The sequence below is a fragment of the Nesoenas mayeri genome, assembly GCF_963082525.1.
Source record: "Nesoenas mayeri genome assembly, chromosome: 2".
In the NCBI taxonomy this organism is placed as follows: domain Eukaryota; kingdom Metazoa; phylum Chordata; class Aves; order Columbiformes; family Columbidae; genus Nesoenas; species Nesoenas mayeri.
In genome coordinates this window covers 88,001,587-88,028,558 of record NC_137543.1, presented here as the reverse complement: position 1 = coordinate 88,028,558, position 26,972 = coordinate 88,001,587, and the positions used below count along the sequence as shown (strand labels likewise).

The 26,972-nt window shown below is 41.8% G+C and overlaps 1 protein-coding gene across 2 annotated transcripts in view; it reads left to right on the top strand.

Annotated features, from left to right (window-relative positions):
• The window catches only part of BCL2 (BCL2 apoptosis regulator), a gene marked incomplete at both ends in the record, with an annotated part of 89,869 nt that extends 65,729 nt beyond the window's left edge, over nt 1-24,140 (top strand). The window contains one exon of one of the 2 annotated variants that reach the window (XM_080340064.1): nt 24,006-24,140. In XM_080340064.1, the coding sequence (XP_080196190.1) occupies nt 24,006-24,140 (135 nt within the window). The remainder of the gene's footprint in view (nt 1-24,005) is intronic. The other variant, XM_080340063.1, reaches the window with a different exon arrangement.
• Nucleotides 24,141-26,972: the final 2,832 nt, after the last annotated feature.

The window sequence follows — 26,972 nt, the reverse complement described above, 5'->3', positions numbered from 1 at the left end:
TCAGTGGTTTTTGAATTAGGCTCCACATTGCTTTCCCTATCTGTGCATCTCTGTGAGGGGGATTTTATTTTATTATTTTTTCCTATTCAAAATGGTTTGAAAGGCCACTGTCAGCACTATGATGGGAAGGTGCATCTGTTCCTTCCCTCCACCTCCTCCCCATCTCCCAGTTGCTGGACAGCTCTGGGTTCCCCTTCCGACCGCTGGCAGCTGTGGCTGCCAGACCTGCCCTTCCCACAAAAAACTCAAATCACTAACAGGAGCGAACGCTCAGCGCAGTTTGGACTGGTTTTATTTACAAAGCTAGAAATATGATTGCTCCCTGCTGGTGTTTACAAACTATACGTTCCAGCTGAAGCACGAATGAGTCATTTTTACATTGCTCATAGAAAATAAAAGAAGGTTTAAACACCCACAAAATTTGCGTACTCTTCAGGTGTAGCCCCCGGAAGGGTGAGGACAGCTTCCACTGTATTCTGGTTGGAAATATCACTCACATGACTATTGGAAAGTCGAACAGTCCCTAACTCGGTGATGTGCAAAAAGTAAGGAAAAGGCCATGAGGTCGAATTCCGAGGATGATTTTAAAAATAAAGGCTGGAATGCAAAAAGTGTATTTGACTTTTGTAAGGCCTTTTTTATGACACGTAGCCTGATGATGCTACATCGTGTTTGTTGAATTAAGCCGGTCTTTATCCACACAAATACGAAGTTAGGTCTTGCGATGCACCAGTGGCTGTCTGCAAACCAATACAGATGGTCATTTTGTTCAGAGCAACACACACAAAAGTATCTCAGATGTGAATCTCAAAATACCCGCATTGCTGTAGTGTGCCGCTCCCTCTCTTTCCGTTAATGCAAAATGACTCACAGGCTTGAAAACATTGATCAAAAGCCCGAAGAGTGATTTAGTGGTGTGGGATGGGATGAGATGCTGTTTTAGCACAACAAACAGTAACTGCATTTAGAGGTGAGTATTGCCAAGGGAGCCCAAGGCGGTGCTGGCTTACTAAATTGGGTAAAATGCAGGGATTTCACCAAATGCAAATGACAATGAACAATATGTATGACTCAATGTATCCGCTATGCTTTCAATGTGCAGTCAGAGGGTGGTATAGCTGACCTTTTAAAGTGATACTTTTCAAAGCACATTGTTATGATTATCAAAGTATTCATTTTAGAATACAATATTTGGACCCACTCCCGTTAATATTCTTGTGTATCATCTGAAAGCTGTTTTCCCCACTATTTGTAGGAAAGCACTTCCAGGCGGCCCCTAGAGTGTCATACTCTTGTTTCTGTGTCTAATCAGGGAACAAAATTTGCCATCAGGTCTCTGAGGCTTGATGCACACCTCTGGAATACTTCGACTCACGTATGGAATTAGCTAAAATAAGTTTGATGGTGATTTTACGAGTCCTTCCTGTCTGCCAGAAATAGTCTCCAAAAACAATGCGGAGCAAGAAATTTTCTTTGCTCTTTAGCCTCCGTTTCCTTCTATCTAAAAGCCGTCAGTGGCATCACTGGCTGTGCAGAGCAGGTCCCAGCACAGCTGCAGAGTGACTCCAGTTTTCCAGTGTTGTAAGAGAAAGAAAGATATCTGGCATCAAATTTTTAAATTTAAGTGTAGAAAAAAAAAAAATCACAACACATTATGTCTAACATGTTAAGGCCAAGGCCAGTGAGCAGACTGGAATGAGGCCCCTGCAAGTCCAAAGAGAGGCAGTTTTGCTGGGATGCATTTCCTCCCCGTCCTCCATCAACCAAGCCAAAAACTTAACAGGAAAAAAAAAATACAAAGGAAGCCGTACAGAGCAATTTGGCTGCATGACGGTCCTCATTACAAATAAATAGCCTGGGCCCGGCTCCTCCGTGGTGCGGGGACTCAGCGCGGTGCTCGGGGGCCAGGTGAGACGCTGCCACCGTGACCAGTGGCGGCCACCACTCTGGTCCCCACAGCACTGCCCGTGCCCCATCTGTCACCTCTCTGACCTGCCGGAGGGGCTGGCACAGGCTGGGCCGACCACAGTTACAGCACAGCCTTCCTGAAGCGTGAGCTGCGACAGCCAGATGCCCGATCGGGGGAAGAGTTCAGTGCTAAAAAACTAGCAGAATCTCTTATCGGGGTGAGGATGCCTTATTTTGATCGTGGAGGTCAAACACAGACGTGGGAATTCCCCCAAGTTGGTTTATTTGCAGATTTGTTCAGACAGTTTCTTTATTTTTTTTCTTTTTTTTCTCTTTTTTTTTTTTGACATATCAGCCTTTTTTTATAATAATCTCATCTTGAAACTTGAGAGGAAGGGAATGTATGGGTGAGTAGCTAATATCAGTGAGTTCTGGAAACTCCCTTTTTATGATCTCTCTGTTTAGCAGCTGTACTGTTTTGATGCTTTCATTGCATTACAGAAGTTATTTGACAATACTGCCAATAAAGTAACTTCATCTGTTCCCGTAAAATTAACTTCAGTTCATATTAAGTTTGAGAAAAGCACTACTAAATAATATTAATATACAGACAACAGGGCTTTGATCTAATACCTCATAAAGAAGAAAAACATCAGAGGCGTTAAGATCGAAGAAGGCAAAGCTATTTTCCTTTTTCTTTACTGATCATACTAGTTCAAATATTATTTTAAGTGTATATGTAGCATCTAGTGACTGCTAGATGTAAACATTTGTTTAAAATTAATGTAAAAATATCTCTTTATACAAAGCAATATATTTACTGATTTAAATCATACCCATCTGGACATGTTTATCAAAATCAATCCTTGTCTACTATAAGCCATTTGCTGCCATTGCCACCCACTGGCCAGGGACAAATAACCATCCTGTTACTGACCCAGATCAACAAATATCCTGATTAAACAGACACATCTTGCTACACATCCAATTGCTTCCTACACAGTATCTTGCCTTTAATACAAAATCTGGCCAGCTTTGTACGAAACGTATTTGCTGATTTTATCTTCAAAACAGAAGTCATAGTCTGAGAGAGGGGTCAGGGGGAAGGGAACATGTTTTGCGGACTGTGAGCTCTGATCTGGTAGTTTCGTCCTTCTGCTGTCTCTTTAAATGTACTATTTAAAACTAGAGGATCTTATCCTTTTATGTTTCTGTAATAGAAGACATAGTTTTGACAATATTTAGTAAAATAATGAAACTGAATTACAGACTGTAGGGAGCCATTTTTTTCACATAGAGGTCAGCATACATGGTAATACTTTGGATTAAGGATGAAATTACTACAGGACCTTAATAACTAACCTTATTAATCTCTTCTCATTTTCTTAAGAGTATCACCAAAAGAAATATTACAGCAATCGCAGCTTAACATTGGAATCCCTCTCTACTTTAATCAGTCCTTTAGATACTGTGATTTTGTGTGTTATTTTGTACTAATCATACTAACAATTAACTTTATTAATCATATCTGTTGTTGCTGCTGGTTTACCACTTTCCTTCACAAATTATTACAGGATCCAATATTTGGACCTTTGAAACAAATTTGGAAAATTGGTATAAAAATTATTCTTCTTACAGGAGCTGCTCTTCACTTAGATACCCATAAGCAAGAGGTAAACCGGGCCCTTATGTTTCTCTTTCCTGTGCTTTTAGGTACCATAGCAGGTGCATACCATAAATGCTGACATAGCCTTGTCTACAAGTGGTTAATCAGAGGCAAAAAAGGCAATAATGTTTTGTTCTCTGCATCATTAGGAAGGGGGAAGGAGGAGAAGGACATGCCAGCACAACTGCATCTTTTGTTTTAAGTTCTTTGGAACAATTCTGCCAGGCAGCGCGTTTTCCCTCTGTTTCATTTGTCTTTGTTATTTTCCTATCTAATTAAAATTCCGCGATGCTGTCATGAAATTGTTGTCCGTTTAAGGTCACAAGCAGCTTCTGTCCTAATGAAATATGAATTGCATTAGTTAATTGAATTGTGCACTTATTGTGTGTTGTGAATGGACTGAGCGCACTTATATTCTTAATATATACTGAGCATGTTACCAGTCTAGGGAACGTTTGGGCATAGAAAATGCTGCTATCATTCTTTGTATCACAATAAGGAGATTTAATTGGCAGTTGACAGGGCTAAGAAGTATTTGTGAAGGACAAGAACTGTAAGATCTCACACAAGCACCTGCTGTGTGGGATGAGATCGGCTCTTCAGTGGTCTGGGGTCAAGTCACAGTCTCGAACAGAAAGCTCAAATAAACTCGTAGGATGTGCGGTGTCTCTGTAAGGACAGGAAGAACCAAGGAAGAGTAATGAAACATCTGTAGCCTTCTGCAGCAGCAGGCTTTTTGGGTTAAGTGAACCTTGTAACTGAAAACCCCAGCCCGTGGTCCAGACCATTGTCTTGCCAGGTCTGCCTGGTCTCTGTGCAGATACTACCCTCATACCCCAGGTAACACAACAAGCTTAGCTCTGAGGTCCTTTTTGCAGATGGGAGATTCTCCTCTGAACTGTGGAAAAAAATTGCATTTAGCACATTGAGAAACTGACCAAAGTCAAATGAAAACAGGGCAACACTTTCTGCTGACCTCAAAGCTGTGGATGAAACAGGTGCTTAAGGGAAGTGCAAGCTCTGGCGCTCAGCCTTTGCAATGTCTCAAATGGATATATTGCATCTGTAACCACTTGATGGAGGATGCTGCACATGAACGAGACCATTTTAGAGGACAGTCATTAGCTAGGAGAACAGTAACGGAATACTAAACTTAACTTCTTTATGTGGGTCTTGTTTTCTCCCTTAGTTGTTCAATCTATTCACCATATGCATATTTATAAATATATACATGTATATAATATACTAATACATAGGCATATGTCACCAATGCTTAACAGTTATACTTATTTCCAGAGAAAAGTATGTTTGGATTGTGCATAATACTTAAGTAAGATAATAGATCCAAGTATAGCACCTTCCTGTTACTCTTTAACTTGACAGGTATGGAGAGATATCTATTGTTCTGTCAAATAGTGCCTCCCTTAGCTTGAAATGATATTTCATTCAACAGAAGGCTGAAAGAAAAGACAAGCAATGTTCAGGTTGAAGAGTAGTTGAGAAATTTCTTCTTGTTATCATTGTCCACTCAAAACCTGAGGAGATATGCAAATGGCAGTCTTTCTTTTACAGCAGCAAACTAATGCAGGAATATAAAACCACTTAAGATAAACACAGCTAAAATTTACTTCCCACGATACGCAGTTCCCAAAGGGAAATACCATAACCCTTTCTACAAGAGTAACCGAGAGAAGAGTATCTATCCTTGATCTGAGCAAGCATGTCCCTCTTTGTGTGGGACTTTCCAGCCCTGTGCATGTGCAGAGCCACTCATAATTTCCTGCTGCGGGCGATCCTCCACAGCTGCTCTAGCACTCACCTTCCAGGAACACTCCTCCGCATGTCCCAGTCGAGCTCTTCATTACCACCATCCACAGATGATGCACGGAGATAGATTGAGGCTTTCTCGCTCGGGTATGAAGGCAGAGACTTTCCCTACACACTCAACAGAGGGGAAGAGGAGTTTCTCCAGAGGGCAACTTGGGGATAGCCATGTTGCTATGCCCAAGTAGCTGCTGCTTCTCTGAATCACCTTCTGGAACATTTTCTTGCTCTCTCTCGATCATTGTATTTACTGAACCTAAGGGGACCTGCCTCTGGGTGTAGTTGTTGCATTGCAGAAGTGCTTCAGGCAGATGAGTTTCCTGCACTCCTCGATCCCTCCGAGACACTCATACCTCCTGAATCTTCTGAGTAAGGAATTTCCCACCTAGTTCCCATATCACTCAGTTACCTCCTATCTCTTTCTCTCCTGCTTTGAATTTTCAGCATTTACCACAGTACCGACAGCTCTAGCTGAGCTACTGTTGAATATCTCTGCCCGCATGAAAGGGTTCAGGAGGTGAGTAAGAAAGGGTGGGCGTCTGCAATGGTTTGGTGAGGTGCATCCTGACAGAGTCATGGCAGTGGGCAAATGACTGAGAGTGAAAGTGGTGGGATGGGGTGCGAAGGGTGATTGGCAGTGGTTGCTTAGTGGTCTGAAAAGAGGTGAGTGAAAGTACTCGGGTCGGGGGGAGGGGAGTTTGGGAAGCACGGCTGACCGTGAGAAAGACACCGCTACATTACCCGTGGCACACTACAGGCATAAATGCTGTATTCTCTTCTGTGAATGCAATTTTAAAAGATTTGATGTCATTAAAAATATTCATGCACTTCTATCTGAAGATAGATAATATAGAGATGTATAATTAAGGAGAGGAGGAAATGAAAGAGGTTCAAGGAAGGCTGAAAAATAAAAATAAACTGAGGAGTCCTCTAGGGAGAGTAGAGAAGCAGCAAAGACCGACACAGCCTTGCGGACTCCAACGCAGCTTCGTTGTCTTCTGCAGCACCATCACATGCAGGGAGACAGTCTGGGGCCCTGCTCCTGCAGCTGGTCCTGCATGAGGACACCTGCGCTCAGGCTGCCCCTCTGCCCCTGGATCCAGCCAACAGGATCCAGCTGCCCATCTGAGGCTCGGTGGAGACTTGATCTGCCCCAGCACCATCAGCCGTACCTCTTTGGCCTCTTCCAGCGTCCACCCCAGACTCGCGTGGTGCAGGGACACCTCTCTGGGTGGCAAAGGATGGTCCTCAGAGCAGCATGGGAGAGCCTGCTCCCCAAATGTAATTAATTAAATTAAAAAAAACACAACTAACCATCACAGCCATTGGTGGCTGGACAAAGGGGCAGAGGAAGCCGTACATGAACATAGCATTGTATAGCCTGGCACAGATTTAAATTCAGTATCATCAGCAGGTTGTTTAGCTTTTTTTTTGTTAAATAAGGAACATGGCTATCTTTTTTTTTTAAATACAGCCTCTTCCCTTTATGTTGCTGTCATTGTATGTTTAATTACTATTCCTTCCATTTGAATAAAGCAGGTGGGCAAAACCAAATTTTTATTCTGTTTACTTTTTAGTTTTCATTATATATTTTATGAAAATATTCCTTATAAGATTAAAGAATTTGCCCATTTAAGAAATCCATCTTGAACTGTTTTTCTTAACCTTTAATTAATACTAGCATTTAACTTCCAGCAATTTTTAAAATACTAAATAGTCACATTAGTTTTCCAGATAAAAATACATATTTTATTTTATTCTTAAGTTAAAGATATTATGTTGTTCATTTTTTAAAAATTCTATACAAAACTTATTTTGGGGATTGTCTCATTATTTTGGGCTTATCTCAATCAAAGTCTGTTTTAGTCAGATGAACACTAAAAAATTTAGAAAAAAGTCTTTGTAAAACAACGAAGGACACAAAACTCCTCTGCTCAGCTAATACATAAGTGTCAAAAATTGCTCTTCTTCACTAAAATCATCGTCATGCAGCACAGACTGTGCCTGTGCTCGGCACCACTTGTTTCAGATGAAGAAATGCCACAAGAGGCAGATTTAGGATAATCTTTTTTCTCTCCCATCCTTTCCCCTGTCCTGCGTAGTTCCCATGAAGACCTCATGCTAATCCCAAGAATTCAGAGATTGATTTAATCCTTCAAGCAAAAGACTTGCATTATTATTAATTACCTCCACCTCCGTTACTCCTCCTCCTCCTCCTCTTCCTCCTCCTCCTCCTCCTCCTCCTACTATTACTGTTGTTTGGAATAACTGTTAACAGGTTTTGTTTACTATACAAATATTTTATTATTATTTGAAGCTTGCTAAACTCACTTCTCAGCATCCTGTAGCAATCATCTAATTTTTAAAAAAATAGATAATAACACGTTCTAATTTTGGATCCTGTGCAAAAGAACATCCCCTTACCAGCTGTGAATTTCCTGTCAGTCCTCATATAATTGAAAGCTTTGTATTTCTTGCATGATGAAGACTGCGAGCGCTCACTCTCCATACCTACATTCTCTCTCCCTGTCACTCATTTTTCAATGGGTTCCTCATTCAGTTGGTTGGTTACCTACTATTGTGGTTATCCAGTGTCCTCCCTATCGAAAAGATTTTTCTATGCTTATAGCCTCATTGCTCCACTCTGATCCCTGTCAAAGAAATAGTGCATAAAATGCAAACAGAATTTTCAGACAATATTTTTAAAATCCCAACAATTTTAATTACATTATTATCCATGCAATTATTATTAATGCGTAATATTAAAATTTTAGAAATGAGATCAGGAATTTAACTTCCCCTGTCCCCACCCAATAATACTTTGTAATGTATTACTTGGCCCATGACTCTCAGTGCTTGGCATCTGCCTAACTTCAGACAACCAAGACAGGAGGTCTCCACTGTGAAACTCAGTCTATTCATTTAGACACCTACTCATGTGTTTAGGAATCTAACTTTAAAGTTTGGGGTTTTTTTTTAAGATTTAGGGAAATGGGATACATGATAGTGAGAATCAGAAAGAACTCCCTTGGGCAACACAGCACTGGCAGTTATTTGCCCAACCAAAAGCCCACCATTTCATTAAAACTTAAGCAAGTAGATAAGAAGGTAGTAACTCTTTTTTTTGACTTGGGAACTGGTTAAAATATCTTACCTTCTCTTAAGGACCCTTGATCTTGCAAAGTTTCTGCTTCTTTACTTTCAAGTGTTCTGAAATCCTGCAAATGCCTGTGAGAAATTGGGGAATCTCAGAAGCTGAAAGGTCATCTCGGAGGGAGGAAGGGTGGCTCTTAGGCACAAGCTAGCCAATGCTTTGTTTTAAGAAGCCAGTCTCCTGATGGAAGAGAAGCTTGGCTACAGAGCAGAAGGTCAGATCACCCTTTTCTGGCAGAAGATGTGAGTCTTTGCAACTGAACCACTGGTCAGAATGAAACTGGTGAGACAAACGGCCCTGGTCGCCCCGGGAGCATGGTCACAAGGAACACTAACTAGGCAAGCTTCTTAATTTCAGCCAAAACAATGGATATCATGAGACACTGGATGAGTTTTTCTTACCAGTAAGTGAGAGAGATGGTCTGGGAAATAACACCAGTTGGCTAGGTAGAAAACTCGGGGTCCAAGAAAAGGCTAATGGCTTTGACTCAGTTGTTCCCAGTTTCATACGCAAGCCTGATGATGCAGTGAGATCTATGCCAGTTCTAAGTGTGGCCAGAAAAGACTGTGCAAGAAGGCGTTTTAATTTGCTTGAGAATGAGGAAACCCTCTGGGGACAGGAGAGCCTAGAAAATGGAGAGGACCAGAACAGAAGTAGGTCTTGCAAATAAGCCAGAAGTTATGGGGACCTGGGGAACATATTAGTCAGATATGTCTATTAAAGACATCTGTATATATGGCAGTGTCTTGTGAATTCAGAGAACACGATGCCAATTACGACCATCGGAGAGTCGTAATTTTAGGGAATCCAGTAAAACTGGGAAGGTATCAGAAGAAGGAGTTTAATAAGCCTAAGTATTTAGACAAACTTAACAAGCTTATAAGCAAAAGAACAATCGGAGTATTTTGCTATGGAGGATGATTTCAATAATAAGGGGTGGTAGGGAAATGTAGTGCAACAACATCATTATCTACCTATAAACTGTTCGGTATAGTAAAACTGGGCCACTGAGGCAGAGGAAATACCGCTGTATAGAAGGATAACTTGAATGTTATTTAGCTGAACTTTAAGTGGGAAGGACTATGGAACTGAATCTCTGAAAACAGATAAATAAATGCGAAACTAGAAATTCCAAAGCATTTTAACAACTTTTGGAAATTAGCAGGTCATTGTTCCTGATATCCAGCTTAAGAAAAGGAAGTGGAGTGACCAATGTTGAACTCAAAAGAACTGCTAAGAAAATTGTAGTAATAGTGACTTTGGCTACTCCCCTATGTTTGGCCAAATAGATCAGGAGGCACACAGATAAGAAGAAAGATCTCTTGACACCTGAAGCAAAAAAATCTTGAAAAATTGACACACAAAAGGGAGAAACTAGTTTTAACTTGGGTATTAATCACAGACTGATTGTAGTTGACTCAGTGAGTCTTAACATTCAGGTGGACTACAAGGCTAATTCAGTACAGCAGCTCCTGTGTTCATGGGTCTTACTTTCATCTCTTCGAGGTGATGCTATTTTGTTTTCTTTAAAAACTGTGACATAAGTACGTGTTTTAGTATCTGAGAAATTCAGCAAAGAGCAGCTTCATCTCTGTCCTCCTAGATCTTCCCTTAAAAATTGGCCAGAGGAGAAGTACTAAACACAGCTTTACGAGCTGCCTCTCCTCCCCGGAGTGTGAAAGCCTTCAGAGAGCTTCTCGTATGGCTCAGCAGCTACCAGGTTCCTGATAAAATGCATAGACACGCTGCACCTTCCACATATCAGGACTAACCGAGCACGGCTGAACTGCAGCTATAGAGTGCCCAGGTACTCTTGCTTTCTGAGCATGGTGGCTTCACAACAATCCAGACACAAGGGTGTTTTGTACCAAGCCTTGTTTCAAACACTTAACCAACTCTGCTTGCTTCTAGAGGAACACCACCTCAGCTGAGGTTTATTTGAGACACAAACTGGGTATTGGAGGCTCAGCGAGGACTTGGCAGGGCTGTCTTCACTGCAAGCCACCACTGTGTCACAATACAACCTCAAAGAGTCCCCTTGGCATGACGCCCACAGTGACTTGGCAATTGCGTCCACCTAGGCTGCACTCAGCATTGTGGCAGCCAGCTGTCATTAAAACCTGCTGGGACCACCGCTCGGGCACAATTAGCTGTCATGATGACAGTCATGTATTTGTCTCTGCTAACTTCAACTCTATAGACAGGAATAAGCAATATATTGGCAAGAAAAGGCGTAACTTGTGTATGTACAAATGCTTTGTGGCAAGTGTGCACAGTAGTACTGGAGGCATGAAAATGAGTCGTAAAAAAAGAGGTGATGAATGAAAGAAAGTTACACAGCCATAGAAAGAAGGAATTCCACAAGGAGTAGCTGGAGAAACACACATAAGAAGGAAAGTGAGTACATGAACAAAGCATGCAAAAAACCCCAAGGAGTGAAAGGGGTGCAAGTTAAGAGGTACAATTTGGGAGTGGACAAAGATGACAAAATTAGATTAAAACCAATGTACAGGGTCAAGCAGGCGTGAGAAGAGACTCACTAACCATCCCATGGTTGTTACGTACATACATACTGTTTGGGTGGGACAGAAAACATTAGGCAAAAAGGATAAGAAGGAGCAGTGTATTTTTCCCAACCAAAAGCCATCTGTAACTTATGCTGAAAATTTCCTTTTTCTGCTCTTCAAGCATATTAACACTTTAATGTATGATAGTATTGCTGGTGACACTGAGAACACTGGGCTTTAATGAATCAATAGATTTGTTTCATCTTTAACTAATTTGGACCTTTAATCCTCGTGCTTGTGCAAAGTCTTCTTCCTTCAGGTCAAAGTATTAAATAGGCTCAAGAAATAAATAGGGAAATAAATACCAGAAACCCCGTGGGGAACATTTAAATTAAAAATTTCTAATAGTCAAATCAACTTAATGCCGTGATCACAGGCTCAGTTCATCTTCTTCCTTTCCCTCCCCAGCTTTATGGCTAAAGCTATGGGAATAAAAAGCCAAAAAAAAAAAAAGAAAAAAGAAAATAAAAGAGAGGCTTTGGTTTTGGTTTTCTTTTAGTTTCTTGTTGCTTGTGTTGCTCTAGATTGTTTGGGTTTGGTTTGGGGTTTGGTTTGGTTTGTTTATTTGTTTTTTTTAATTTTAACTGCTCTCATTATAGACTTACAGGAACTTTTAAACACAAAGTTGTAAAAATCAAACACATAGCCCAAAATATTGGCCTGCAAATTTTCCCCCATGTTTCATCCCTTGTTTGCACTCTACTGTATGCCCATGTTAGTTACGCATCTGGCTTTTTTCATGGCTATAAATTATGCTGGTGTAAACTCTTGTGTAGGCAAAATCTTGCTGATATAACTGTTTTCCACCAGTACAACGTATTTCAGTTAATGAGTCAGAATACACTTTGATATCAGTGCAAATGGTTCCTCCTGGGGGGAGGATTGCTTCTTTACTGTTAAAGTGTAGATAAGTTCTGAACTTTTCTCTTCCCTTACTGGGGCTTAAATAAATCAAACCCATATCTAGTATTTCTTATCCAGAAATAATACAGCTTCCTTTCATCACATTTTTGACTGCTGGTCCCTTCCTGTGTTCTTGCTTCGATCATCAGAAAAGGGTATATCTAAAATCCTCTTGAAAGCAGAAGTTCTGTTTCAAGCAACAGCAACCACAGGATCAAACATCTCCAATCTTAAAAGAAAAAGTGACTCGAAAGCTTGAAGCTAACAAATGATTTGTAGTTGGCTGAGACGCTTGTGTTTAATATTGAGGAAGCAATGACTTTCTGGCCTCCAGTGAAGCATCTCCTAGACAGACAGACAGACAGGCACACAGCAAAATGAAGTCTTAATGCGGTGAGCTTCTTGAGAATGCTACAATAACATTCTGGCAGGCTGTGTACCCCTTGGCTCCTGTACTCGCTGCAGTTTGAACATCTCTTTCGGTTTAGCGTGATGTTTGGCAAGGTTCCCAACCTTACATTATCTGGGAAAAGACGACAAGAGAGGCTGGTATGTTCAGGGAGTCTTTGAAGAAGCTTCTTCACAGTTTTCTCATAGCAAAACAGTTGGCTGTGTGTAGGAGAAGTGTCAGGACTGCAGTTTAGACTGCTGGCTTGGAAAGGGTTTAACTGAATTGCATCGAGGCACTGAGATGCTGAGATACCTCAGCAATGTGTGTGGTATAAGAACCTAGATAGAAGGAGATTAGATAGCAAATCAGACAGAATTTTGCATGTGATTTCCTGGGTTTGTCTAAACTTATAGCAGCAACAGTTAATTATAGGAGGTTCTGCAGGCAGCTCCTGGGTGGGTTATGTCACTTATACATTAGATTTCAGCCATAAATTGCCAGCTGAGAGCTACCCCTGTGGCAGGAAGCCCCTATTGATGCAAAGCTCAGGGATAGGAGCAGCAGACGTTAGTGATGGAAGATCGGGGGGCGAAGAAGCAGTTTGACAGTAATGGCAGAGCTCCAATGAAAAGAGCATCAAGATGGGCACAGGTCATCACCTAAAGAGAGACAGACACAGGAGGTGGTTGCACACAGCAGTTATTTGTGGTCATCCTCCAGATGATCGCTGTACTGACTTCCAGATCTAGTCCCTCTCTTTCTACCACGCGTGAATCCCTCAGCTCCTATAATCACTTCCTATGGCTCTTAAGTAAGGGCAGCTCTTTAATTGCAGGTTAATGCTTTAATCAAATTCTTGAGGCTACTTTGAAGTGGCTGGGCAAGAGAGACTGGCCTTTCAGCAGCAGCTGCTGGCGTGTTGCTGTATAGGGAAGGCGTTGCCGTAAGACTCTCTGTGAGCAGCAGGATCCATCATTCTTTCTCCGGTAGTGCCTCAGGGCATGTCTACATGACACAGCGCAGCGCTGCACAGCGGTTGTGCTGGATTCACAGCAGGGATGGCCCACCTGGAGAACTACCCTAATACACCTATAGGACTTGCACCCCTGTGCTTGCCACTGAGTTGGCTTCTTCAGTGCAAGGTCAGATCTCTCTTCCTCTCCATCGATCTGCACTCAGCCCTGTGGACCCGCCTGCACTTAGAAGTATTTTTTAAAGTGAATTATAAATTTTAGGACCTTATATCAGTTTTGATCTGCAGTTTCCGATCTGCAGGGTCTTATTTATTTCAGAAAGTGCGAAAGCTTTAAAGCACTGATTTCATAGGCAATGCATTTGTTTTTTTCTTGGCTCATATTCCTGGTTTTGTTTTTTATTCTTTGAGTATCCAAAATTTTACATGAAATTTCTACTCACTTGGAAACACCAACACATGAAGTAATTACCAGTCTTTCCTGCCTAAGTTAATGGCCTTCTCCTTCCTCGTGCTGTTTGTTCAAGGTCACAGTGATAAATTTAAATCCTTCATGAGTTTTCATCTGACTTGCTGTCCACATAAACTGTTCATTAAACAATCCAATTTCTATTGGCATTCTCCCTTTCAAAGGATGTCAACAGGAAATAAAAATGCTCAGCCCTTTGTGAATGATCTGCAAGGACATGCAAGCTTATTAAAAAAAAAAGGCAGCAGTTAACCAAATCCTTTAGTTTCTGTTTTGAATGACTGGCCATAGGAATACAGGCTAAGCTGTATTTCAGCTGTTCCCAAGGATGTGTATGTGTAACTTGTTGATAGTGGTAGGTACTTCAGGCTCCAGTGACAGCAATGTGACCACTCTGATGATCATTGTCCTGTAGCAGAACCAGCCCCCGTCTCCTCTCAAGAACACCAGGAATAACAGAAAACAAAGAGGGATCTGTTTTTTCAGAGGACTGGCACTCCTACCTCCTGCTCTTTGCCGAAAATAGAGAGAGCCTTGGTCCCTTCAGCTCCCACCCTATGCTCCCAGCAACCATTAGGTTGTAAGGAACTGCATGACCTGCTCCAGAAATGGCTGTGAATGTCTGATACCCAGGAGAGCTGGGACCTCTGCCTTAGAGGACCTGTGGGGGATCTGACTGGTAGGAGCAACACTCAATACACTGAACACCAGCTTACTTCATTGGAAACTACCCATTACCACTAAAAGGAAAGAAAAGCCCATCACGGCCTTAAAGTTTCAGCGTTATGTTTTTAAAATCTTACCGGTGTCCAAGGTATATGTCTTTCACAGTGAAAATTACTTGGAGTGCACTGTGAATACACAGACACAGATCAGTGCTGAACATCTGGTTAAAATAAATTACAGTCTTATTTTGCAAATAAAAGTTCCTAGGATCTACATGACAAAGTCTGGCCAGCACAACTATCTCATGGGGAAAAAATCACATCCCTAGCCTACAAAGATAACTATTTTGGCATGATTCCTTTCCCCACTATGTAGACTTACATAGATGTACACCAAACAGAGGAGTTCTTTTGCCAGTGTAGCTCACGTTGTTTGGGAGGTACTTCAACCACGCTGGCAGACTCCTGCAGCTGGTATAAGCCATGTCTTCTCTGAGGGATTTGGCCAGAACGGTGTCACCAGCAAAGCCCCTGAAGTACAGAATAACCCTTTTTCTCCTGTTACCCGTCTCTAACATTTTTCATTTTTAAAGCTTCCTGATAAAAGGAAACACGCAGAATTTGTGCCCTTTCTTGTATCAGCAAGACATTATTTGTTTTTTACGGAGGAATTAAGGTATACATATAGGTAGGAGGTGTGTTGCTTTCAGACATCCCACTGGTACTTGCTTCTCGATGGAAGATCCTACTTGTCCTGTAGGATGCCTGTTGTTTGTTTTGGTGTTGGTTTTGGAGGTGGAGGGGCAGAGGTAGTTTGCATTTCCTTAAGTCTTCATATTTTGGTTTTGCTTGGTGGCATTTGAATAAATCTATTGGTCATAGTTAATGGATTACAACTGTGTATGCAAATTAATTTGAGCTGTTTTGAATAACAAAACAAAGTTTTTTAATATGCTTGTGAATTGTATTCTTACACTCTGATACTTCCTGTTTGGTTTTTTTTTTCATATGGTCCCTGTTAGTTCTTACCTAATAACATTTGCCAAAGGACTTTCTGGATGAACCCAAACATTCAGGATTTAGCACCAAATCCTAACCCATGAGCACGTCATAAAGTAAGGCAACTTCACAGAATCACACAGAATCACAGAATGTCAGGGATTGGAAGGGACCTCAAAAGATCATTCAGACCAATCCCCCTGCTGGAGCAGGAACACCCAGATGAGGTTACACAGGAATGTGTCCAGGCGGGTTTTGAATGTCTCCAGAGAAGGAGACTCCACAACCCCCCTGGGCAGCCTGTTCCAGTGCTCTGGCACCCTCACTGAGAAGAAGTTTTTTCTCAAATTTAAGTGGAACCTCTTGTGTTCCAGTTTGAACCCATTACCCCTTGTCCTATCATTGGTTGTCACTGAGAAGAGCCTGGCTCCATCCTCGTGACACTCACCCTTTATATATTTATAAACATTAATGAGGTCACCCCTCAGTCTCCTCCAAGCTAAAGAGACCCAGCTCCCTCAGCCTTTTCTCATAAGGGAGATGCTCTACTCCCTAAATCATCTTGTAAAGCTTTAGCTTAAAAGTAGGATTCAGCTCATTGTGGCATCAGACAGTTTTCACCTGTCCTCTTCAGACAGTTAATTTTGTCTAAATTCCCACTCGCTTCAGTTTATGCAGACTCTCTTCATTCCTTTCCCTGCTCCCTCACCCTCCATTTGTCTTGCAAGTCTTGTGCTTTTCCACAAGCAGTTAACGGGACAGAAAGGACAAGAAGGAAGAGTGAAGGGGAGGCACACAAACAAAAACCAACCTCTTCTGAGCAGATGCAGGGCAGGAACTTCCCCTTCATTTAATTTCTCATTATCAGTTAGCTGTGAAATGAGGAAAACATGGAGCAAGCCATGGAGGGGCCTCCACTTTTGCATGCACTGTGTTGGGAGGAAGGACCTGCAACTTGCTCTGCAGGGCTCCCTGACTGCCAGGACACGTCTGCCTCCCTTACAGCTAATACTGACACACAGAACCCGGTGGAGTACAGCACCCAAGGGCTGACTTAGGAAAGGGCAAGAGAAAGTAATGACCAAAAAATGCCACCTCTTCTCTGCCTCAAATAAGGCTTTCCCAGGTGAGCAGAGATGGTTTGGGCTGCTAACGAGGTGCAGGCTGCCAAAGAAAACTCATGCGCAAATTCATATTTTCCAGGTGGCTGCTGGTAGAAGTGTAGCTGTCCATTGAAGTCTACAGCATAAGCTTTTTTTTGCACTTACTCGTTAAATTGCAGATTTATCGTGAGGTTACTTTATCATGATGTTAGCTGTGTTGTCTCATTGGCCTTGTAAATCAGTTGAAAAAATGGAGCGTCTGCTTCAAGTCATGTGAGGAGCTGGTGGCACTTCTGCAGAAGGTGCCGATGGCTCTGCATGACCTGTTGCCAAGGAGAGCCAAGGCCAATGCTCCAGCTCAGTGTTACTCTTGCTCAATGCCAAGCACGAGTCAGTCAAGCCAGAGGGACTTGGATCAAAACTGGGTGTTGAGGCAACAAACACAGGATGGAGTGTTTCCCTGAGGGATGTTAAAACAAGAAGCAGAAAAATGCATGACTGGTCCCTCGTGGTTCAGCTGATCGGATAACCTGCTCAGGCTGGTCCAGTCTCACCCTCCCGTTCGCATTCACATGCACGCTCTGCCTTTGCTGGCCGAGACTGCCCCAACACAAGCCCTCCTCACCAGGCTCACAGCCTTGCTCTCTTGCTTTCCCCTCTCTACCTCTGCTCATACCTGTGCCTCGAGCCTGGCACAGCTGGACGGGTTTGTTAAATAAAACCCTCCGCGGCCTTGATGACAAACGTTGTGCCACAGCACTCCGAGCGTTTCTACAAGCAGCTGCTTTCGGTTCCCATTTCTCAGGCGGTTACGTGATTTAACTCTTTTGTGGTGGCCCAAGAGCGGCACAGGCAGCTGGAGCAGGCAGGGAACATGATGGGGGGTGTGTTCACATTTCCTTCTACTACCAACATACCCCCTGCAGCCAGGTCTTCAAACTGGGGCTTTTAAATTAGGTAGGCTATTTCCAGTGTAAGGGCTCTCATACTGAAAGTAAGATACAAGCAAGATGGAAAATCTAGATTTTAAGAGAAACAGGCCTGCATTGTCATTCAGACATGTTTTGTCATTATTTTCATTCTGAAGTCATTCTGAAGATTTTATGGGGTCCTCATGCATCTAGCTTCTTTTCAGAGGGTGTATGTTTAAGAGCAATGTTTTGGGATTAGTCCCCTAACAACTCTATGACACTTAGTCTCTCCGCCAAAGTGATCCATAAATCCATAAATGGGTGTTTGATAAGTTTACTGTTGTATATGAATGTAAACTCTTTAGAATGGGTTTGATAAATTTGAGTAGATGGAGAAGAAGAAGGTGGCCTCAAACTGAACAGTTCTCAGTGCAATTGAGATTCATGAAAATATGTGCAAGGCCACATTTGTTTTCTAGGTAGGAGTTACACAGCTTCTTGCACTCTGCCCAAGTAGGTTACCTTCAGAAAATAAAACTAAGACTGCTAACTATTGATGCAAACAAACAGCAAATTCGTTGAATAGGATTATAAACCCACAAAAGATCTGAAAAGAAAACTGCAAAGGATTGAGTAGAGCAGCTTTGACTATGTTGTTTGAACATGGAGGATTTTGTGTAGAAGGCCTTCTCGCCTTCTTTCTCTCATTACTGCTAATATTGTTCCCTCAAAAGTGGCAGCCATTAAATACAACTGGCTAGCTGCTGTAGTGCCATTACAGCTGTTACGCTGATGCCAGAAATACCTCATTTTAGTGTGGGCCTTTCCAGGAATAAGAAAACAAGGCAGCCTCCACTAGGTCTGAGCTTTTGCATATCACAGAGCCACGTCTAACTGAATTAAGTAGAGACGCCAGGACTAAATTACTTAAACATTTCTCATGCTGACTTGGTTTAACAAGAATGCAGCCTAGTCTGAACATGGCATGGGTTTCCATGCAAGCTGAATGATCAATGCGTTACAAATCCTGTGTTTAAAGAGATGGCTTCGCCGTTCCCCAGAGCCTGGATTTGTCCTTCATCTTCCAGGGGTCTGGAGGAAACCTGCATGCCACCAGGGTCACCGGCGGGAAGCGTGGACAGGAGGAATAGTCATCCCCAATATTATAACCACGCACGTTTATGTATTTCTAAGCACATGCGTCAGTTTTGATGAACAAACCTAACCACAATTAGCCCTTGCTCCTTAGATGTCTCCATCTGAGTGCCATATTTAGTCAGCCTTATGCAAATAATATTTCCACTAATTTCAATTCACACAGACTTCAGTGAGAGCCTGGCCAGACTAGGACCTGCAAGATATGCCCCCAAGATCACAGGCTCACTGATGCAAGAATCTATGCAGATGATAGATAGCAAGGACAAGGAACAAAGAAGTTAGTCAAGACCACTGTGATGACAACCAGTTTTGTCCGTAGTTGGAAACCTGGGATATCACTGGACAAACAAAAGGGTATACAGCCAGCAACTACCACATCAGCTGCAGACCTAACACTATGCTGAGCATCGTGGAAACAAGGAATTCAAAACAGACCCATTTCTATCACAGGCACAGGTGAGGGGAGGAAAAGAAGCAGCTGGCTGTGGATTTGGTCAGGGATGCATGTGCCATAGCCGCTCCCAGGCAGGTTCTCTGCCCACAGTCAGCAGGGCTTGTGTAGTGACACCTTCTTTTCCTTTCCAGTATAATTCGATAACATGCACCTGGCTGGACTGCCAGCATGTTGGCACTCCCAGGAGTAAAAAGATAGCGGCCTCTCTAAAGATACCGACCTCATGAAACACCACACCTCAGCACAACACAGTCAAGGTCTGAGCTGTCCTTATTTGCATGCACTCACGACTTAGGCTTGCATAAAAGACCCATAAACTCTTTGGGAAAAGAACAGCTACAGATTTGCCTACTTCTTATGTTCCAAGAACTTTTCTCGTTAGCTTCAAGATGACATTTTAATGAGGTTTCACTGCATAGAAAACATGGGATGATTTAACCAGCTCTTTCTCCTCCCTCCTTCCCCAAACTCTTTCTGAAATGAGTTACCATTCGGGAACGAAAGCTTTTATGAGAATTTATGTCATTTGTATGGAGGCTGGGGTGAGGGAAAAGTCATTCAGCTGCTAAACCTTGGAATCAGAGCTTATGCCATTCCCTCTCCTGCCCTGCACTGGGTGGCAAAGCTGCCTTGTCCAGACCTGTACAAGTTTCTTCAAAAGCCAAGAGCTGGTGTGTGTTTGTTTGTTTTGGAGTCACGGAGAGGGCAGCGTAAAATAGCCGCAAGGCAATTCCCCCTCAGTAAAATGGAAGTCTCACCAGCTCTTCATTCAATACAATGTGGCTCAAGAGGATATCCTGCCAACCCAATGATAACGAGGGAAATAAAGTCACTTCCTCACCAGCTGTTTGATTCAGGTAGAAAAAGGAAGTCTTTACTTCCTCGTGTTTGCTCTCCCCACCAGCCCCTCAGTCAGAAATGCCAGGCTGAAACTGCCTTTTCCCTCTGTATTTTCAGTTAGGAGCCATCAGATCCATAACGCTTCGCTGGGCTCAGCCTATGGGAAGTATGTGCTTCTCTGCGGCCGAGAAGCTGCGCCTTGCCTCTCAAGCAGGGGCGAAGGCTGAGCTGCAAAAGGACCGAGACGGAACAAACTCGGCTCGATCCGCAAGCAAAGAACGCCTGTGTAATTAAAGATGACATTTGCTTCTTGGACCAGAGCTGCCGAATTTGGGCCAGCGGAAGAGCCGGGGTAGTGTGATCTGGATGCTTTGTTTTGAAACTGCCCTGACTCACTGTGCTGTTACCCCTCCTAATCCTCCGAGGGTGACAAGCTCCACTTCTGCCCTGGGCTCCCTGCAAATCCCATGAACCGCAGCCAGGAACATGGTGTGTCTCCCCTGCGTGGAGTTCAACAGGCAAGAGGGCAGCGAGGGGTGCCCCTGGGGCAATTTTCCTGGCTTGCCAATCAAGCCCAGGTCTGTGAGGCAGGCACCTCGGGTGCTTTGGTGCTAAAAGGAGCTTAGGCAGAGCATCTTTCCCTTCCTCACTGCCACCTTTCGTGCCTCACAGAAGCAGGGAACATAAAGATGCATAGTAAACCAGCAATGGACCGATTTGACTTAATAAAAGCTTCTTAAGGAATTCCTTTTTTAAAAGGTACAGAGCTGAATGAAGAGTTCTTTTCCGTATAATTTTTAACTGCTCTGATATAATTTTACATCCAGGATATAACTTTCCATTAAATGTTGAATAGGTACGTCTTAAAAGCAAGACCTGCGACCATTTTCTTTCCAATTGTGTAAGACTTCCAGAGAGGTTGACCAAGCCAGAATTTTCCTCAGTCTATGTGCCAAGAGGACCCTTGCTTTTATTATAAAGAGTGCTTTTCAGAGAACATCAAGTGTTTCAAGCAATTTTCCCTCATTTTATTTGTTTTAACAGAGATTCTCTCATTTTAAACAGACCACTTTAGGTGACAAAAATCCAGTGACGAATACATGGGTTTACAGATGGAGACAAACCTTATGAAACAGCTGAGATTCTGTTTAGGGTTCTCTTTGTGCTAAAATAGTTTTCAGCAACGGGTCATACTTCCCTCCCCCCCTCCTTGTTTTAGTACATAAAATGGACATGTGTTTATTTAAAACAGGTTTGAAACTTAAACAAATAGTGACAGGCTGTTCAAACAAGCTTCGGAAATAGGCCTAATCAGGATGTTTGAGAAGGGGAGGGGGAACGATCATAAAGAGCTACTTGTAATATATAGTGCAGACACCATTAGGTTGGGTTCATGTTATTGTTGTAATAATCTCAGACAAAAAAGTACTGCATGCTGCACATTTTTTGTTAACATTCCTCTTTTGAGCCATAGGTTATGCCATATTTTTGCTTTGTCTTCAAGTTTTACTGGAACCCATTTTCATACCCGATACCTGGAGCTCTACTGAATCATTAGAAACGGCCTCCCTGACAAACTGGGAGGAATGTTCCTAAACTGGGATAGAAGGAAGGCACAAAATATGACCATTTTTGTATTGATACTGTGTATGCATCGGCTATCATGAATATACAGAAGTGAGACCTTCCCTGCAGAACGAAACGATGGAAATATTAATGTTAAAGTGTTTTCACATGACTTGCATTTCCATGTGTGTTTTGGTTTGGGTTTTTTGGGTTTGTTTTTTTTTGTTGTTGTTTTTTTTTTTTTTTTCATTTCCTCTCTTTTCCACCCATAACAACTTTACCCTTGTTGTATTTTTATAAGGCCTGATCTTGAACTCCTCACACAGACAAAGCTCCTGTGGAAGTCAGTGAGCCTGCACTGGCGACAACAGGATTTAGCCCAGTCTGTAACATTTTAGGATATTGTGTTACTTCATAGCCTTAAGGAGAAATAAAAGCAGCTTTCCAAACTGCTGCACAGCAAACTGAGTGTTGCTTTTTCAGCTCTGCAACAGCACAGGAGAATATTAAGGTCAGAGTTTGCAAATTTCAGAAACCAGGCAGCTAAGCAAAACTTGCCAAATTTTCTCCAGAATGAAGAGTTTGCATTAAGACATTCCCCAAAAAGGTTAAGCTGCTTTCACTTAATAATAAACCTTTGGAAACACAAGTTTGAAAACGATTGCCTGGAGGAACAAGCATTGAGAAACAGCAGGAGGAGGATGTATTTTCAGGTCAATCTGTTGGCCCAAGCCTATAGCTATCCTGTTACTGACACATTTGCTCTTACCTACAACATGCACCAATATTACTTAATGCAATGACATATTTTGGAAGTAAATATCTGTTATTTATTTGAGTCTCCCTCAGTGTCTAGTGAACAGGAGTCAAAATGGCAAAATATTATAAAACCTTACACGCCCTCTCGTGGTAAAACCACAAACGCTCTTATTTTGACAACTACAGATGACTAATGATGGTGGCTCATTTAAATACATAATTTATGGAAAATTAGCTTGGCTGGAAGATTTATATAATAGAGGAGACCTTTGTCTCCTTAATTCCTTCTGTAATCCATGACATACATACATTTTTAGAAGGCAGGTTACCTCCTAGCATAGTAACATTACAAAACAGCTAAAGACACTATAACATACATAGAGAATGTTTACTTATACAAAAAAAGAGAAGCCTAGAATAAGAGAGGTAGAGATAGAAACCCCCAGGTTGGATAGCTATTTCATGGGTGTATCTCAGTAGTTTTGGAGCAGGCCTCCATTGGCTGCACAGTAAAAGAGTTGTCCTAAATGATGTTTTGTCACATTTTTGTCATATTTTTAAAGTCATTCAGCTTTGTTATTTACTGTTTTATGCCATAGGGTATGATTTATCTCTCAGGAATGCTCTGAAACTTCAAGTTTGTTAGGAACTGCAGCTTGAAAGAAAGGCGTTATGCACCGAGTATCACCAACCTGATCACTAGTCCAGTCAAATCCCACTGTATTTTTAGTCACAAAAACTTTACTGCTTACATAGTCTTTCCATTTGGTGCCTACACACAACCTCCAGACTTTTCCAGAGCAGCTCTACAATACAGCTCTCAGTACATGGAGGAATGCAGCTCAAAGGAGAAAGCCAGGGTGGTTTGGGCTGGGCTGAGGGAAGGGACTTACCCTGGTGACTTGTGGGTGGCCAGGAGTAGTGGCATCACTCTATGCTTCTCCTCTCTTCCTTGAGCCAAATGTTTTGGCGGGAGGCTGGAGGGCAAGTCAGACTGACAAGACCATCCCCTGGAAAGCCAGCTCTTTTTTAGGCAGGGCTGGGTTACTCTTCTGTCAGATCAACTGGCTGGCCTGACAGACCCTACAGCCAGACCACTGCCACATCCAAGGCATGATTACAGGAGCAAAGGACCACGGTGTCACCCGTTCAGTGACAGCTGGAAAAGACCATCAAAGGTGTAACACAACCCCAACAGCTTTGGTTCATATGTAAGAAACATCTGTGGCTACTACACGTGGTCTTCTGAACCCATCCCAAGAGAACCAAATAAATACTGTCTTAGTGAAGCCAACCAACAATATAGTTCCCCCATGTACAGTGGAAATTAAAGGTTTGGAGAATGAAGGTACATTTACCTCTTTCATGTATGCTTGTATATATAGCATTCAGGAGGCAAAATGGTGGTGCTCGTATTTAAAAATGCTGCTCCTATATTTTCTGTTAGGTTGGGCATGCCTAAAGCAGAAGTCACGACTGTAAGTAATTACGGCAATATGTGCAAAGAAGTAAGCAGGAGAACTTTGTGCTAAGCACTGCACAAGAACATATCTCCCAAATCACTATTTTAATAGGTTTGTGTGGAGTTTCTTTTTGTGCTGCATGATTGCTGGATGACCATTGAGTGTGAAGAAGCTGCCCTCCCTCTCTGTAACAGTTACTGCAAGTCTGATATTCCATTATTTCCCTTTCTAGGATGCCTTCGTGGAGTTGTATGGCAACAGTATGAGGCCTTTGTTCGATTTCTCCTGGATCTCTCTGAAGACTATCCTGAGTCTGGTTCTGGTGGGAGCTTGCATCACTCTTGGCGCTTATCTCGGACATAAGTAGAGTCACTCAGATTGTCATGGATTACAGAAGTCTTTCAAAACAACAAAATAATATTTTTTTTTCTGTAGAACAATGATATTTTATGAGCAAATCAACTTCCCAGCTAAAGATTAAATCAGCTATTACTGCCAAAGGAAATATCATTTATTTTTACATTGCCGGAAAATTATTTATTAAAAGATATTTACATTTTAACCTGCTAGTTTCAGAAACTCTGCAAGTTGTATCTGTCATCACGTCATGTTGTTATTCTTAACTTTAATGAGCCCCAAAGTATTTTAGGTTCTTTTTTTAATTAATACAGCTGGCTGGATTATTTTATCTCTGAAAAGCAAATATACTGACAAAGACCTACCTGCTTACACTTACGAGGGCAGTTACTTGAGCTGCTAAAGGCTGCGTAATTGTGTTGATTTTCCTTATATCTTCTGGATGGCTGGAAGGGATCTGAAAGACAAGGTCAGCGTGAACAAAGTTCTCACCCTGTCCTGCTGGCAAGAACTGACAGAGTAAATGATTCAACATGGTACATACGTGGAGTCAAGATGGCAACTTCTTGAAGGACACCTGTCTATCCCTACAGGAGAGCAGTTGGAAATACGATTGCCTATGCCTTGTAAACATGCGTTTTCAAGTTACCAGTTGTGCCATCACGTCATAGTCACAATATCATAATACATGTCAACTCAAATACTTCAAATACTTCTTTTTTTTTTTTTTTTTTTTAGCAGAATTGTGAAGTTAAATCTTTGGGGCTTGCAGGAAATTGCCATTACCATGATTTTCTCAGCAGTAAAACGTTGTGGTTTTGGGTTTGGTTTTGGTTTTTTTGCGGCTACTGACACAGAAACATCAGGAGACCTTAAGTGCCTGCTTCGACAGAGCAGAGCTGGAGTCTGAAGACCTGACCTGTGTCCCACTTTAGTGGGCTCATATCTGCAACTAATCCTGTTTACTTACTGAGTTCCTCCAGGGGTTTGAAACCAATTAGATGTGGTCTCTAAATCCCTGAAAGTTGAAAAAGATCTTAATTTTATTTGGCAAGAAGCAGACCTCAGCTGAGTTACAGATTAGCTCTGACTATCCTTGTTTATCAAACTGGACACCAAAATCAAGTTCATTTTCATAACAGGAAAAGAAAGTGAGCTTTATCCTCCTGCCCCTTGCCCTCAAAATTGTTTCACGCTAATAATTTCCTAAGACTGTCTACAGAAGTAAAGATGATGAAGAAACTCCAGATCCTCTCTCTGGACAGAGACTCTCTGACACCTCCATCGCGCGGGTGCCTCTTGCTGTTTTGAGCGAAAACAGGGTGGAGGAAAAGGGGTGGGGGCGAAGTCGTCTGCTCATGTTACAAAATGCAACTCCAGTAAAATCAATGCCGTAATACTCAGTATACAGTTTTATACACAGACCTGTGTTCTGAAACCAGATGTGTCAATGCATTTTAAAGCTGGGCTTTCCGTCCGCTCGGAGGGGGCCAGGAGTCCCGATGAAGCCGAAGAACCTGAAGTGCGTACCACAGGTTGCTCCGAGGCGTGGAGATGTCCAGCGTCAAATGTTTAAGTCAAGCATAGCTATTTTTTCTATGAAACTTTCGAAATCTGGGCATCCAGACATAAAACGAAAAGGTTGCAAAGCTCTGGTTGAAATATACCGTACTATACGTAAGTGCTCTAAGGGTGACAAAAATACAGTGAATAAACTGTAGATTCAACCTCAAGATTTCAGTTGAATAACTTTGTGGCATTATATGCAAAATATCTCCATTAACTTGGGAATGTAATATGTTCAATGTTAAGGCTGTAGTTGATGTTGTGTCTTCAAAGCTGCTTTTTTGTTTGTTTGTTTGTTTTTAAGAGTTGTACATCTCAGCATTTTTACTGCTATTTAGTTGTGGCACCAACACTTTGTATGAGCAAAGATGGGGCGAGCTTACATTTCAAATTTGAAATTACTTTTAATTTTATGGAAAGATAGAAAGGAAATGTTTCTAAAAACACAAATAATGTGATCTAAACTATGCTTGATTAAAGAAAAATGAAATATCTCACCATCAAACAAAAAGCACCTGCAGTGTTTTTAGAGTGCTTCTGTCAGAAGTGGGCAGATTCATCTGAAAAATACTCGAAATGGGAGCAAGCGAATATTGTGGATTGAGTGTGGGCTTGCTTTGTTTTCAGCTTCCAAGCTGAATTTTGTCTGCAGCCAGTTTCAAAACTGGAGTTGGCTGGTATTGAGCTAATGTTTCATTTCACAATCTAGTCTTCGTTTCAGTTTGTGCCCATATGCCCATTAAAGTTCACAAACTATTAGACCTCAAATTGTTTCAATATTGTTTATTTTATTAAAGGTTTACATTGACAAAAGTAGTAAAAAATTAACTATCAATTCCAGTGCTGCTATATTACCAGGATAATTCGAATGGGTTTTATTTTTTAATACCTTCCAATGGCAAAAGTGTTTTAAAGCTGCTTTAGAAATAATATGAAGAAGACACATGATACACATTTAAATAAATACTGAGGATGTTGTGTTCTGTTGTGTCTACTCACTGGACTTCCCAGTGTATTAGTTAATGCCAAGCAAAGAGTTGTGATGACTGTTGATGATTTTATTTTATTAAAGAGCTAATGGAGTTTTCCCATCCTGACTGCAGAATAGTACAGTATTGTGGCTGCATTAGGTATAATGATAGTTGATAATACATTTATTAAGAAACATATTAGAAACATTGAATGTATATAAAAGCTTGAACTTCTTTAATAAAAGCCTCTCACTCCTGCATTTCTTTTGCAGTAATTCCTGTCTTTCCTATTCCTCATTACACTT